Source organism: Oncorhynchus clarkii, chromosome 24 (assembly GCF_045791955.1).
Source record: "Oncorhynchus clarkii lewisi isolate Uvic-CL-2024 chromosome 24, UVic_Ocla_1.0, whole genome shotgun sequence".
Classification (NCBI taxonomy): domain Eukaryota; kingdom Metazoa; phylum Chordata; class Actinopteri; order Salmoniformes; family Salmonidae; genus Oncorhynchus; species Oncorhynchus clarkii.
Window position 1 is genome coordinate 11,130,132 of NC_092170.1, and position 17,252 is coordinate 11,147,383.

At 43.2% G+C, this 17,252-nt stretch overlaps 1 protein-coding gene across 2 annotated transcripts in view; it reads right to left on the reverse strand.

The window, feature by feature from the left end:
• LOC139382962 (numb-like protein) overlaps positions 1–17,252 on the reverse strand; it is a 74,717-nt gene that overhangs the window by 29,550 nt on the left and 27,915 nt on the right. The window contains exon 1 of one of the 2 annotated variants that reach the window (XM_071127239.1): positions 14,846–14,993. The exons of the other annotated variant lie outside the window; for it this stretch is intronic. Coding sequence (XP_070983340.1) covers positions 14,846–14,886 — 41 coding nt within the window. The 5' untranslated portion in view covers positions 14,887–14,993. Of the gene's footprint in view, positions 1–14,845; positions 14,994–17,252 lie in introns of those variants that run through there. 2 annotated transcript variants of the gene reach the window in all.

Below are 17,252 nucleotides of genomic sequence, written 5' to 3' on the forward strand. Positions count from 1 at the left end.
GTGAAAGTGACAGTCCTCTCCCACTGTGTGTCCCTTCCCAGCATTACCGTGAGCTGTCCAGACACACAACTAGTAGGGCAACATACCACCCTGTATGACAGTCTCCACATGCAACATGGGACCTGGCTGGCGTAGGGGGTGGGTATTAGTGTGTGACGGTGTGCATAAACAACCTGTTTCTCTCTCGCTCTCTCTCCTGCTCTCTGAATGTTTCCCTTTCTCTCTGTGCATCTGTCATACAAACCATGGCGTGTTGAATACCTCTGTTTTTATACCCTTTTCTAAGGTTTTCTCTCCTTTGTGATTTAATCAACCTTCTTCCTCCCTCTATCTCTGTCAGTGACTTATATTCCTCCTCTGCATCTCTCCATCTCCTCCTCCTCCCTTCACCTTGCTCTAGCCACAGATATACAAGCCTGGAATCGGAGCACTAGATTACAGCTACATGGGCTTTCTTTTCTCTCTCAGTCACGGTGCACATAAGCCCCTGAGATATTAACAACAGGAATCAGAGAAGTAGAGCAGGCAGTAGGGAGTGTGTGTGTGTGTGTGTATCTGTATGTGTGCATGCGTGCGTGTGTGTGTCAGAAAAAATAAAGTGAAAAGATATTAAAAAAAAGGCCATGTGTGTGTCTCTGTGTGTCTCTCTGTGTGTGTCTCTCTCTGTGTGTGTGTGTGTGTGTGTGTGTGTGTGTGTGTGTGTGTGTGTGTGTGTGTGTGTGTGTGTGTGTGTGTGTGTGTGTGTGTGTGTGTGTGTGGGTGTGTGTGTGTGTGTATTAGTGGGTGGAGGTAAACGATGGGAAACATATGGAGAAGGAGAGAAAGAGAATTGTGAGAGAGAGAGAGAGAGAGAGAGAGAGAGAGAGAGGAGGAGTGGGAGGATAGGGAACAGAAACAAAGAGAGACAGATAGTGGTGAAACACAGCCAAATAAAACTAGGATGGACTATAGCATAGTAAAACATCAGTAAAACAGAGTTGGGTCACCACACATACACACACAGCATTGAGGCCACTCAATAGTGGAACATCATAGTACACACACACAAACACACAGATAGTGAATTTAGAGATAACCATCCTAAATTAATTTGAGAGGGCCCCTACATTCAATTTGACTATGGAAAAATAAGTATTTCTGTTCTAGCCTGTGGAAACAATTTGAGACAAAACCACTCCACATGCTCACTAGATTTGCAGAACATTGGACTAGTTTGTTCAGTAATGGTAGTAACTATAGATGAACAACAGAGTTTCACATTCACACAGCCTTCAGAGAGAGAAATATAGTTATCTCTTAACATAAGTATTATGGTCTTCCACAGTTAGAAAAGCCTGACCGCGGGGCAGGGAGCAGGGAAAACGTTTATCAATGCTAACGGGAAGTAGACCAACTAGCCGTGTTGTGACAGACAGCTAATGATTCCATTCTACCAGAGATCAGGGAGCGTTGCGGGAATGTTCCCCGGCCATGTCAAAAAGACAGAGGTGAGGAATGGTGAGTAAGTGAGGAAAAAAACTTCTAATGTATAAAATCAGGAAGCATATTTATGATGTTACCTTCGTTCTATTTCCTCGGATCATCTGCCTTTCTATGTGTGTTTGATGTGGACAAAGCCGTTTTATTAAAAGACACGCACACAAATGCACCTTCACACACACACACACACACACACACACACACACACACACACACACACACACACACACACACACACACACACACACACACACACACACACACACACACACACACAGTGCAGCCTCAGGATGACCCAATTTTCAGGACCTCTCAGACACCAAATGTAAAAATGTAAATACTCAGTGATATTTATATAATGAATATGAACTCGGAGGGCAAAAATGATTAAACATTAAACCACTGAACCTCTCACAAAAGCCTTCAATCATACAAAAACTAAAGTTAAATCTGAACTGGTTCACCAGCAGATTAGTAAGAATGGCTCACTCCGTGTTCAAGAATGGCCTTTTCCCCTTTATTCAGATTACAATCTCTCACTTTCAGTTATTTGCAAATGAAATCATCTCCAAAATATCTCTATTTTTAAAACAAACAATAGAAAGTTGGTTGCAATTCCAGTTTAATCCAGCAGAAAAGACAGAACAAAATATTACAACAAATATTATGGTTAAACTGAAATATACTAACCGATAAAAAACATTATCTTTTATTTTTATAAAATCATAGATAGGACTGGTGGAGTTGTCACACACGCAGTTAACAAAAATATATGGAAATGTCTGCTCTATCCAAAATTACAACCAACTGACTGCAGCATTACCGCAAATATGTAGATGCCAAGGGGAAAGGGAAGAAGGTAAGGAACATGTCTGTTGGTCCTGCATTAAAGACAAAAATTGGCTTAAGAAAATTGTGATAAATAAAAAAGTATACCAGTTTCATTTAAGGACCTAATTTACAGCTGCGCCATATCGATTGCAAATTAGTTTGGAGGATATTTTCGATGTACTGATTCCATGACACATGGTTTATGAACTGATATATAAAACGAAGCCGGATTCAAAACGTATAATTATTTTTTACATTTTGCAACCAATAGAATGTTCTATATGTGGGGGATACAACCATCCCAGCTCTGCAGATTTTGCCGGGAAGAGACAGAATCATTAGATCACTTGTTTTGGTACTCTCCATATGTAGCTTGTTTCTGGTCACAGGTTCAGGAATGGCTGAAAAATTGCCACATGTACTTGGAGCTAACTCTGCAAATAGCACTGCTGGGTGATCTAAAAAGGCATAGTCAACCGATCAATAATACAATAATACTCTTAGCAAAGGTGCTTATCTTTCATTTACAATCTCTAGAAACTGTGAGAATAGAAAGGTATTTCCTTTACAAGCTTATTGGCGTCGGCTAATGGGGATCCTAATAAATCAAATCAAATCAAAATGATTCAAGCCTGTCTCAAAATACAACACTGCCTCTTTAAGACAACGAAAGCTCTTTACCTGACACACTTTTCAAAGATGTCTAGAAATGTACACGTTTTGTGCTCCTGATAGGATGCAATCACTCCCCTATTGCTGACTACAAATGATCTATAACTGGGCTAACAACTCACTAACAAGCAAAGGATATGAACAAAATGTGCACACGTGGCAACATGCAGCTCTCGATTGATCTCAAAACAAGCGCATCTACTCAACCGCTCATGCTGTAAACACAGTCCAGTTCAAAGTGAATGGCACAGATCCATATTTGACAATGGTCTATTTGCATATAGGCCTCCTGCAGCTCTGATTGATTATGCCGCACCGGTCTGTGTAGAGTATGGGCTGAGTCGTGCGTGTCAATGCGATAGAATCGTACTCCGATGCGTTCTGCCTACAACAATATCGCTTGCATAGTTTGTTTTGTTTTGGTATGTTGCATTGAAAGTGGCTAACATTGCGTTGATTCAATCACATTTGCCACAGTAAAGGGAAACGTTGATAGTGTTAACAGGGAAAACTGTATAACAGGGGTCACCAAACTTTTCTGAGTCAAAATGCAAGCCGAGATCTACCGCTCAGACTTCTTTTAACATGACTTTAAAAAAACGTAAGCCTATGCAACATTAACCAATTAAAAACAGTCATGTTTTTGCAGTTAGCTATACATTATTAACGCATATTGGCTTTGCTTGAATTGCCCTGCCAATGCATTGATGATCGGGCCATTTTTGTAAATTTAAAATACAAAATTTGAGGCAGGGTTATGATCACACCGGTATGATCACACCGTTGTTGTATTACTTGTGAGGCACAGCTGCGTGAGAATACATTTAAATAATTTGTTTTTATTTTTATTTTACTGAGCAGATGGTGCCTGCATCTATTGGTCAGTCTCAGCAGAGGGAGAGAGCAGTAGACTGAAGGTCTGCCTCTCAACATCCCTCCACTCTGCCTTTCATCAAATGGGCACTGTCTTCCAGCTGATGGTGAAACTCGAGTCGCACCGCGTTATTTCTGCCTCATGCACAAATTCATGTTGTTACTCCTATGAACAGAGAAAGTGAAATATTCCTCGATATTAAAAAAGACTCAAGCCGCTAATAATAACAACAACGAAAGCCTATAGATACACTTTCCTACCCCCTGTATATAGCCTTCTTATTGTTATTTATTTTATTTTATATTTTACTTCAGTTTATTTAGTCAATATTTTCTTAACACTTATTTTTCTTAAAACTGCATTGTTGGTTAAGGGCTTGTAAGTATGCATTTCACAGTAAGGTCTACTACACCTGTTGTATTCGGTTGTATTCAGCATTTCACAGTAAGGTCTACTACACCTGTTGTATTCGGTTGTATTCAGCATTTCACAGTAAGGTCTACTACACCTGTTGTATTCGGTTGTATTCAGCATTTCACAGTAAGGTCTACTACACCTGTTGTATTCGGTTGTATTCAGCATTTCACAGTAAGGTCTACTACACCTGTTGTATTCGGTTGTATTCAGCATTTCACAGTAAGGTCTACTACACCTGTTGTATTCGGTTGTATTCAGCATTTCACAGTAAGGTCTACTACACCTGTTGTATTCGGTTGTATTCAGCATTTCACAGTAAGGTCTGTTGTATTTGCTTGTATTCAGCATTTCACAGTAAGGTCTACTACACCTGTTGTATTCGGTTGTATTCAGCATTTCACAGTAAGGTCTACTACACCTGTTGTATTCGGCGCATGTGACAAATAAGATTTGATTTGAATAATGCCAACAGCCTGAGACGAATAAAAACAAATAGGAACATCAGGCTTTATCGTTGAGTTTTTTTTACAGAAATGTTTGGCATTCGACTAGGAATGCCTTGGAGATCGACCAGTAGATCGCTATCGACTGCTCTAGAAAGTTGAGTGAAGTTCAATCTCGTGGTTCTCTATGTGGGCTGAGATTTATTCTGCGAGGCAGTCCCGGGGGGAGGTGCGTGGGAGTCCCACGCAGCTTAGAGGGAACATTGGTTGAGGGTAGCTGAAAGCTGGGACTAAAAACCAACAAAAGATAAATCATGTAAATCATACTGTCCGTGAAATGTATGTAGTATGTATGTGTGTAGTATGTATAAGCTGGAAGTGGAAGCATTGTTGTATTGTTGTCCAAGTATTGTTGTCCATTAGTTTACTCCAATTAGGGGAGAGGTAGCAGGGTAAGGGGAAAATGATAAAGAAGGGTAGGGGTGGAATACAGAAGACGGCCCTCTTTGGTAAAAGACCAAGTACATATTATGGCAAAACAGCTCAAATAAGCAAAGAGAAACGACAGTCCATCATTACTTTACAACATGAAGGTCAGTCACAATGGAAAATTTCATGAACTTTTAACGTTTCTTCAAGTGCAATTGCAAAAACCATCAAGCGCTATGATGAAACTGGCTCTCATGACACCCACCACAGGAAAGGAAGACCCAGAGTTACCTCTGTGCAGAGGATACATTCATTAGAGTTACCAGCCTCAGAAATCGCAGCCCAAATAAATGCTTCACAGAGTTCAAGTAAAGGACACGTCTCAACATCAACTGTTCAGAGGAGACTGAGTGAATCAGGCCTTCATGGTTGAATTGTTGCAAAGAAACCACTACTGAAGGAAACCAATAAGAAGAGACTTGCTTGGGTCAAGGAACAAGAGCAATGGACATTAGACCGGTCGAAATCTGTCCTTTGGTCCAAATTTGAGATTTTTGGTTACAAAGTAGGTGAACAGATGATATCCACATGTGTGGTTCCCAGCTTGAAGCATGGAGGAGGTGTGATGGTGTGGGGGTGCTTTGCTGGTGACACTGTCAGGGATTTATTTAGAATTCAATGCACACTTTACCAGCATGGCTACCACAGCATTCTGCAGCGATACGCCATCCCATCTGGTTTGCACTTAGTGGGACAATCATTTGTTTTTCAACAGGACAATGACACAACACACCTCCAGGCTGTGTAAGGGCTATTTGACCAAGGAGAGTGATGGAGTGCTGCATCAGATGACCTGGCCTCTACAATCACCCAACGTAAACCCAATTGAGATGGTTTGGGATGAGTTTGACCCTAGAGTGAAGGAAAAGCATCGGACAAGTGCTCAGCATATGTGGGAACTCCTTCAAGACTGTTGGAAAAGCATTCCAGGTGAAGCTGGTTGAGAAAATGCCAAGAGTGCGCAAAGCTGTCATCAAGGCAAAGGGTGGCTACTTTGATGAATCTAAAATCTAAAATATATTTGATTTGTTTAACATTTTTTTGGTTACTGCATGATTCCACATGTGTTATTGCATAGTTTTGATGTCTTCACTTTTATTCTACAATGTATAAAATAGTAAAAATAAAGACAAACCCTTGAATGAGTAGGTGTGTCCAAACTTTTGACTGATACTGTATATTTACAACAACAAAAAAAAAAATATATATATATATATATATACACACACACTACCATTCAAAAGTTTGGGGTCACTTAGAAATGTCCTTGTTTTTGAAAGAAAATTGAATTTTTTGTCCAGCTTAACCATATGGTACGTAAGAAGTGCCCATCAAGCCAATCCAATTTGTGGGAGGTGTTTCAGGAAGCAAGGGGTGAAATCTCTTCAGATTACCTCAACAAATTGACAACTAGAACGCCAAAGGTCTGCATGGCTGTAATTGCTGCAAATGGAGGATTATTTAACGAAAGCAAAGTTTGAAGAACACAATTATTATTTCAATTAAAAATCATTATTTATAACCTTGTCGATGTCTTGACTATATTTCTATTCATTTTGCAACTCATTTCATGTATGTTTTCATGGAAAACAAGGACATTTCTAAGTAACCCCAAACCTTTGAACGGTAGTGTATATGGGGGGATTGGAAATGATGCAGACAAAAACATGTAATACTGAGAGACTCAGAGCAAGAAAAGTCAGCTCGTCCCCACGACAACCGGCTGTTTCCACTCCCCCTCTCTCCATCCCACATATCCTACCCCCTCCCTCCACCCCTTCTCTGTGTGTGTCTCGTTGTGGAATGAGGGAGCGGAATCAAGCCCACATAAACGGGGGTAGCAGTGTTTTGACTACTGTCTGACCCTTGGAGAACAGGTCGGCCCCACTTCATTCCAGTGATACGCAACTCTGGGGTCAGCGGTCCTTCCTGCTGATGTCACATTAGCCATAGTTCATTTGATGCAGAGAGAAACCCCTGAGGAGAGGACAGGCCAGAACTGTATAGGAACCCTGCTAATACATCATCATCTGTAGTCTGCACTGGCAACACTCACAAATACAACAGTAATGCTCTAGTGGTTACAGTACAGTATGAAGGCCTGTGTACTGGAATGGGATGGTTATGCATATTACTATGAGCATGGGCTGTGTGCTGGTGCGTGTGCGTGCGTGCGTGTGTGAAAGCTAATGTGGAGAGACAGCTGGAACAGAGGCTGTCATGTGTAGAGGCAGTCTTCAGCCTGACGTACTGACACTCTCTCTAACCAGCACAGACTTCCTGTTTGCCTGTCTGCCTGGGACGGTCTCCTCTCTACCCTCCATCACCCCTGTTCATCCACAGTTCACCAGCCCTGGGTCCTATTCATTTTACACCAAAGAGAACAACACAGGATGAAACAGGGAGGGAATACCTGAACTTTGTACAATAAGAAATGCTCATTTTCCATTTTCCGTTTAAAAAAACGGTTACGTGTCGTTATGAATATAACCCAGCTCTCTCTACCACTGTCACTATGCTAGCGACTGCCTGTAGCACCCCCATCCATCACATAGCACCACTCTCTCACCCATCATTGTGCAACTAAACTAGAGGTCGACCGATTATGATTTATCAACGCCGATACCGATTATTGGAGGACCAAAAAGAGCCAATACCGATTAAATCGGCCTATTTTTTTACATTTATTTGTAATAATGACAATTACAACAATACTGAATGAACACTTATTTTAACTTAATATAATACATAAATAAAAATCAATTTAGCCTCAAATAAATAATGAAATATGTTCAATTTGGTTTCAATAATGCAAAAACAGAGTGTTGGAGAAGAAAGTAAAAGTGCAATATGTGCCATGTAAAAAAGCTAACGTTTAAGTTCCTTGCTCAGAACATGAGAACATATGAAAGCTGGTGGTTCCTTTTAACATGAGACTTCAATATTCCAAGGTAAGAGGTTTTAGGTTGAATTTAATATAGTATTTATAGGACTATTTCTCTCTATACCCTTTGTATTCCATATACCTTTGACTATTGGATGTTCTTATAGGCACTTTAGTATTGCCAGTGTAACAGTATAGCTTCCATCCCTCTCCTCGCCCCTACAGTACCTGGGCTCGAACCAGGAACACATCGCCAACAACCACCCGCGAAGCAGCATTACCCATGCAGAGAAAGTTGAACAACTACTCCAAGTTTAAGAGCGAGTGACGTTTGAAACGCTATTAGCACGCACCCCGCTAACTAGCTAGCCATTTCACATCAATTACACCAACCGAATCTCAGAGGGTGATAGGCTTGAAGTCATAAACAGCTCAATGCTAGAAGCATTGCGAAGAGCTGCTGGCAAAACGCACGAAGTGCTGTTTGAATGAATGCTTACGAGCCTGCTGCTGCCTACCACCGCTCAGTCAGACTGCTCTATCAAATATCAAATCATAGACTTAATTATAAAATAATAACACACAGAAATACAAGCCTTTGGTCATTAATATGGTCGAATCCGGAAACTATCATTTCGAAAACAAAACGTTTAATATTATCGCATACACCCTGACTCTGCGTGCAAGGAACGCAAGAGAAGTGACACAATTTCACCTGGTTAATATTGCCTGATAACCTGGATTTCTTTTAGCTAAATATGCAGGTTTAAAAATATATACTTCGGTGTATTGATGTTATGAAAGGCATTGATGTTTATGTTTAGGTACACGTTGGAGCAACGACAGTCCTTTTTCCGCGAATGCGCACCACATCGATTATATGTAACGCAGGACACGCTAGATAAACTAGTAATATCATCAACCATGTGTAGTTAACTAGTAATTATGATTGATTGATTGTTTTTTATAAGATTAGTTTAATGCTAGCTAGCAACTTACCTTGGCTTCCTACTGCATTCCAGTAACAGGTAGGCTCCTCGTGGAGTGCAATGAGAGGCAGGTGGTTAGAGCGTTGGACTAGTTAACTGTAAGGTTGCAAGATTGAATCCTCGAGCTGACAAAAAAATCTGTTTTTCTGCCCCTGAACAAGGCAGTTAACCCACCATTCCTAGGCCGTCATTGAAAATAAGAACGTGTTCTTAACTGACTTGCCTAGTTAAATATTTTTTTTTTTTTAAAATTGGCCAAATCGGTGTCCACAAATACTGATTTCCGGTTGTTATGAAACCTTGAAGTCGCCCGTAATTAATCGCCTATTCCTATTAATTGGTCGACCTCTAAACTAAACATTGCAAGTCGAGGGCCAGTAGGAGGCACCCTTTCCTCTGGTCTAAAGAAAATATCCCAATGACCCAGGGCGGTGATTGGGACATTGCCCTGTATAGGGTGCCGTCTTTCGGGTGGGACATTAAAAAGGTGTCCCGACTCTGTCGTCACTAAAGATCCCATGGCACTTATCAAAAGAGTAGGGGTGTTAACCCTGGTGTCCTGGCTAAATTCCCAATCCATCGCAGTCACCTAATCATCCCCAGTTTACCCCCCCCACCCCCCCCCACCCCTCCCCTGTAACTATTCCCCAGGTCGTTCTCAGTCAATTCACCTGGTAAAATAAGGGTTAAAGAAGAAATAATAATATTCCCCTCAATCCCCACCATACATCATTCCACCTTCACACTTACTCTATAGCACCTCCATCCCCTCTCATAGTTCTTCCAGCAGACACTCTCTCTCATTCCACATCTACATTCATGTCAGTTAGGCCATGCCGTAATTCAATCACCCTCCAACACGGTAATATGAACCATGCATGCCTTGCGTAGGATGTGATGGGAGTTGTTGGCGACAAGCAGTACTGTGGACTCTGATGTGAGGTAGGTTATACTGAAATACTCTGCATTCGGAAAGTATTCAGACCCATTCCCTTTTTCCACATTTTGTAACGTTACAGCCTTATTCTAAAATGGATTTAAATTATATTTATTCTTTATAAATCTACACACAGTACCCCATAATGACAAAGTAATAACAAGGTTTCATACATTTTGGCAAATGTATAAAAAAATAAAAAATAAAAATACTTTATTTACACAAGTATTCAGACCCTTTGCTATGAGACTCAAAATTGAGCTCAGGTGCATCCTGTTTCCATTGATCATCCTTGAGATGTTTCTACAACTTTTTCGGAGTCCACCTGTGGTAAATTCAATTGATTGGAAATGATTTGGATAGGCACACAGTTGACAATGCATGTTAGAGCAAAAACCAAGCCATTAGGTCGAAGGAATTGTCTGAGAAAGGATTGTGCTGAGGCATTGATCTGGGTAAGGGTACCAAAATATTTCTGCAGCATGAAGGTCTGAAAGAACACAATGGCCTCCATCATTCTTAAATGGAAAAAGTTTGGAACCACCAAGACTCTACCTAGAGTTGGCTGCCCGGCCAAACTGAGCAATCGGGGGTAGAAGGGCCTTGGTCAGGGAGGTGACAAAGAACCTGATGGTCACTCTGACAGAGTTCCAGAGTTCCTCTGTGGAGATGGGAGAATCTTCCAGAAGGACAACCATCTCTGCAGCACTCCACCAATCAGGCCTTTATGGTAGAGTGGCCAGACAGAAGCCACCTCTCAGTAAAAGGCACATGACAGCCCGCTTGGAATTTGCCAAAAAGCACCTAAAGGACTCTCAGACCATGAGAAACAAGATTCTCTCTGGTCTGATGAAACCAAAATTGAACTCTTTGGCCTGAATGCCAAGCGTCACATCTGGAGGAAACCTGGCACCATCCCTGCGGTGAGGCATGGTGGTTGCAGCATCATGCTGTGGGGATGCTTTTCAGCGGCAGGGACTGGGAGACTAGTCAGGATCGAGGGAAAGATGAACGGAGCAAAGTACAGAGAGGTCCTTGACGAAAACCTGCTCCAGACCGCTCAGGACCTCAGACTGGGCAACAGGACAACAACCCTAAGCACACAGCCAAGACAATGCAGGCGTGGCTTTGGGACAAGTCTCTGAATGTCCTTGAGTGGCCCAGCCAGAGCCCGGACTTGAACCCGATAGAACATCTCTGGAGAGACCTGAAAATAGCTGTGCAGCGACGCTCCCCATCCAACCTGACAGAGCTATAGAGGGTCTGCAGTTAAGAATGTGAGAAACTCCCCAATTACAGGTGTGCCAAGCTTGTAGTGTCATACCCAAGAAGACTCAAAGCTGTAATCGCTGTCAAAGGTGCTTCAACAAAGTGCTGAGTAAAGAGTCTGAAAACCCATTTTTACTTTGTCATTATGGGGTATTACGTGTAGATTGATGAGGGGGGAAAAACGATTTTATCAATTTTAGAATAAGGCTGTAACGTAACAAAATGTGGAAAAAGTCAAGGGGTCTGAATACTTTCTGAATTCACTGTATGACCTCTGACACAACACAACCATAGGGAACAACAAACACACACATTGCACGCAGCACAAACATTAATACACACACTCATACTCACACATATCCCCCCTCTCACCCACACTTCCAAACAGCCTTGACCCGGATGGGTGTGGGAGTTAGAACACACAGGGCATCAGTTCGGGTGGTCAAGTAGTTGATGTACTGTACCTCGGCATGGCAACGGACATAATTTGCTTTAAACAGGCTGCGACACAGACACTCAGTCAGCCCTTCCTGTGGATCTAATGCAATAAGGAAGAAGAAGACACAGGCCGAGGGGCTTCTGGGAAGACCACTGCTGAGAAGGTCCAATGCCCAAACTCAATTAGACTGAGCCACAGGCTGGTCAGTGAGTTAGTCAGTTAGTATAATGAGTGATGCCCTGCCCTGGTCTCTGACTGCCTGTCACTCACACTACTCTGCTCTGCTCTGCTGGTGTCTGGGATTCCTCAGCATATAAAGTACATCAGCATATAAATATAAATACATCAGCTGATATCTCAAAGTGCTGTACAGAAACCCAGCCTAAAACCCCAAACAGCAAGCAATGCAGGTGTAGAAGCACGGCCATGCACAGCCATGCACAGCCATGCACAGCCATGCACAGCTATGTACAAGTACATGCACAAGTACATGCACAAGTACATGCACAAGTACATGCATAAGGTGCATCACCACGACAGGTGAGGCGGTGGGACTCTCTGGAAGTATTTCCACAAACCCACTAATAGAACACCATTTAGTACTGAACACGCCTGACAACCCAGTCATGGGAATACATTTAAAGTTGTCACGTTATTGATTATTTATGGCCGCGGAGACACATTTCAAGCGCAAACAGCTAGTGTGACGGAGGGCGCAAAAAAACAAACAAATATTAAATGCATAAGTCATAACGCTGAAAGGCATTAAATATGCCTTATCAGTATTTGCCTTGTTTGTGCAAAGGCAGCATTTTTCTCTCCAGAAGATTAGTACAAATTTAACAGCTCAGAGCTCTTCCTGATTCTATTGAAATGTACATCTTGCTATTCTGTAAGGCTACAGGTCAGAATAACCTTCTGCGTGTGTGTGTGTGTGTGTGTGTGTGTGTGTGTGTGTGTGTGTGTGTGTGTGTGTGTGTGTGTGTGTGTGTGTGTGTGTGCGTGTGCGTGTGCGTGTGCGTGTGTGTGTGTGTGCGTGTGCGTGCGTGTGTGGGATGTTCTGCTCTCTGTTTCCATTATATATACACACATCATCGAAGAAGAAGAAGAAGAAGGGGTCGAGTGAGTGTGCCAACTGCCAAGGCCGAGTTGGAATTTCCATAGTGACTTTCCAGTTGTCAAACATACACTCACCCAGACCAGTACTACCAAGCATACATACTGCCAACTAGAAGACAGCAAATTGACTTCCCATTACGGTCATTACTATTTAGTGCCAATTTATCAAAAGCATTTGTCATAATGTATATACAGTAAAGATACAACAGCAGAGTCTAAGCAGTGTCATTTCATTTTCTGGGCACAAATCAATCTGCTTCCCCAAACACTTCCCTGCATCTCTGCCAAGTCAAAACGATGACTTAGCCAGGACATTCATATCAAACAGGACAGAAGCAACTTGAGACCAACAATGATCCAGTATTGTCTCTGCCTGTAGGATAAGATCACACAGAGACAGAGAGACACGTGGTTGAGACAGAGAGACACGTGGTTGCGTCTCAAACGGAAGCCTATTCCCTCTGTAGTGCACTACAGAGGGAATAGGGTGCTGATTTGGGACGCAGCCACAGTGAGACCTGTTAGGGAGCTTTAATGCTTGGGAATAACAAGCTAAAGGGTAACGGTAATACGGTATGGTATCTGTTTGCAATGTGAAGGTAAGACGTTCTATGCCAGGGGCACCGAGCCATATGGTGCAAGTAGAACCTATGTGCCATGTCAACTTTTCTCATCTCACAGACCTGCTACAAAATCTGAATATTTTGACTTATCTGTGTGGGTGGGGTAAATCCTACCCCAAGACTGTTTAATGTCCCTCCATCTTCCCAATGTCCCGCCCCAACACACAGCTGTGCCCTCATAGCTTAGTTATACTCCTCTTTCCTCTGTCCCTCCCTTTCTTCACAAACACAGGCTAAGCCCTCAGCCAAGGGCCTCTGAGTGAAGATGAGATACACAAGCTTGTCTGTGTGTGTTTGCTCCAAGACCCGATGAAAGAAATGGAGATTAACAACAAAAACGCCTAAATCCCCCTGTGCCCTTGGCGGCGGGCAGAGAGATTGAGAGTGGATATGGCCGCCATGGGCGGTCCAGCTGGTCCAGAGTGTGTGTGTGTGTGGGGGGGTCACTCCCAGGACTAATGTAAAGAAGGACAACTGTGGCAGGCATGTGAAGACCACTCAGACCTATCGGCATGCTATCCTCGCTCTCCTCTTACCATGCCTTATCTGCCCAGACTAGACTCAGGCTAGACCCAGGCTAGACATCCGCCACGGGCTGCCTAATCCTAAAGAGTCATTCAGACAAGAGCAAGTGTGCAGACAGCACTCACATTTCACCCTCCTCAAACACACACACACACACACACACACACACACACACACACACACACACACACACACACACACACACACACACACACACACACACACACACACACACACAGGAAACAACGTGTGAAGAATGCCTCTCTTTTCTCTCTCGTCTCAACATAAGAGAAGTATTTGCATTTGACAATCACTCAAACAGACAAAAACAGTCCCGCTTTCTTCCTGTGGCTGCTTGGCTTGGCTTGGCTACATGGCTTTTGCTGGCGGACCTTGTTGTTCTTCTGTGGTAGTGGTAAGATGACTAAGAGTCATCCTTTTCTGCTATGAAAACATCCCTAAACATTTAATACCGCACACTCGGCACATAAACAAATGTTGGGTCTTTTGGCATATCAACTGAGACTTTAATCTGCTCCATATGGGCACGGGGGCTAATACAGCTGCTAAGACTATAAGCTCTTGGAATAAGCTAGTAGACGCCCCGTCAGTTTCGACAGCTGCTGAAATGGCTATGGCCAATAATAACCGAGGCTAATGCTATCTCTAACTACAGACAAGCTAGCGCTAGGCTATTGACCTGTGTTCACAGCTATGGTAGATAGGGTCAGCGTAGAGAGGAGAACAGATGGACAATTACTACCGTACTGTAACACATCAGCCTATCTACTTACTGTATCCTAATGTAACCCCCCCCCCCCACACCCCATCTCCCCCTCAGCCACAAACACTCACCTTAGCTCGATAGCCTCCCCCATCTCAGGGCTCAAACTCATCTCAGACCAGTGAAAGCAGAAGAAGAGGCAGAGCAGAGAGTAGTAGAAGAAGTGGAGAGACAATGACAATGATGATGACGATGATTGGTGTTCAAAAATGAGAAAAAGAGAACGCCCTGATACTCGCAGCGGCAGCAGCAGAGGAGATCTAAACTAACAGAACATGTGATGAAAATCTGCTCGGGGATCGGAGAGCGAGAGAGAGACAGAGAGAGAGAGAGAGAGAGAGAGAGGGAGAGAAGAGAGAGAGAACCACACCTCTTCTTATGGGATTAACTTGGAGAAAAGGTGACCGACACATTCACACATGCACACATGCACACAGCCCCCTGTCACTGTGTGTGTGTAATCTGTATGTGTTTCTCTAACACACACACACATACACACACATTCCTGTCTGAATTGCCAGTGAGAGGGACGGTTTGGTATCAGCCATCTCCAAAACCTGTCTGAGAGGGGAGCAGGGATTGGGAGGATGAAGAGGACAGACAGAGAGACACAGAGAGATGTAGAGAATGAGATAGGATGAGAGAGGAGAGAGGGGGGTGGTGATTAGGCTAGCTACGGTGGGCGCTGACACAGTTTCATCCGTCCATCTGTGATGGCCAGTGAGGCTGGAGGCTGCAGGCAGGGGCTTGGGATGGATCGGGAGGGGAGGGTTTTTCTGACCAGGCAGCCTCAGCCTGGGAGCCACTCATTCACTAAGCACTTGACTGCTCCAAACACAAAGACACCCAGAGACAAGCAACCAACACCTCTCTCTCTCTGTCTCTCCCCCTCCCCCTCTCCCTCTGCTCCTCTGTTGTTGGTATAGCTACAGCTGGAGAAGAGAGAGGTGAAGGGAGAGAACGAGGGAACGAGAGATAGCTAGACCTATAAAAATAGACAGTGCGTGAGAGGAGGACAAAGAAAGAGAGATAGAGATGACAGAATTACTAAGAGAGACAGGAGAGAGAGATAGAGGCAGATAGCTACATAAAATGGGAGACAGCCAGAAAGAAAGTGTGTCCATCTGTGTTGTGTCATACAGATAGATTAGCTTGATAATTCACTGTGGGCAAAGCGTACAGCGGTGGGCTGAGCTCTCCCATAAGCCTAATAATGGTATAGTTATCGAACACAATGACCTCACAGGCTGGATGGGAACACATACTGCTCAGATTCCTCCTTACGTGACAAAAATGGCTTCCAAAGAATTCAATCAACCATTGTTTTAACCTCACATCAAACCCTAATCATTCCCGTGGTAAACACTAGCCTGGCTATTCACCACTCACCAGAGCCCTGTTCTTGCTGTTGATTGCACTGGGGCTAACCATACAATTAGAATCTAGTCATTCTTTTTCTATGGAGCTAACTAGAGTGCACACTTAAATGAACTGTAGAAATTCAACCAAAAATGGCAACTTTAGCTCCCGAGTGGTGCAGCGGTATAAGGCACTGCATCTCAGTGCTAGAGTCATCCCTACAGACCCTGGTTCGATCTCGGGCTGTATGACAACCTGGCGGTGATCGGGTGTCCCATAGGGTGCACACAATTGGCCCGGCATCGTCCGGGTAAGGGGAGGGTTTGGCCGGGGTAGGCCGTCATTATAAAATAAGAATTTGTTCTTGACTGACTTGCCTAGTTAAATAAATGTCAAAAAATATATGGAAAACCGTCAAAACAGTCTGAAAACAAACTATGAGTAATCTTCCCGTGTGGATTCCATTTAAAAATGTGGTATGTTTTTCCCATATAATTGGGAATTAGAATACAGGATCTTGATGGTTTTCCAACTGGGTTGTTGTTCTTTTTCCCCATGGAATCCTGGAGTAGAGCAGGGGATGGCAAACTGGCGGCGTGCAAGCCAAAACCGGCCTGTGAGTGATTTTTATTGCCCCCCCCCCCCCCCCCAAAAGTATTTTTTAAACAAAAAAATACAGTATATATATTTTGTGGGATTGTAGTTTTGGGTAAAAAAAAGATTATAAAATCACCAGGAATTCATATAAAAATGTGTGTAATTTAGGAAATCTTTTCCCAAGTATTCCACGATTAAAGAAAGAGACGTATGTGATTGTGTCTCAATATAATCAAGTTATATAATTATTGTTATTTTCAAATACAATCTCTTTCTGGGCTTAGTTGTGGTAAATTTGAGGTGTAAAAATTATTATAATTATGTTCCGGGCCTCCGACCATCCCCTCTGACAAAAATTGTCCCGCGGCTTAATTTAGTTGTCTATCCCTGAAGTCGAGGTTTTACCCCAACAGAAATAGCCATGCAGCCTGGTATGGTGTGGTGTAGTGTGGCGTGGGACGATGTGGTGTGGCGTTGGGTGGCGTGGTGTGGTGTGGGGCGGTGTGGTGTGGTGTGGAGTGC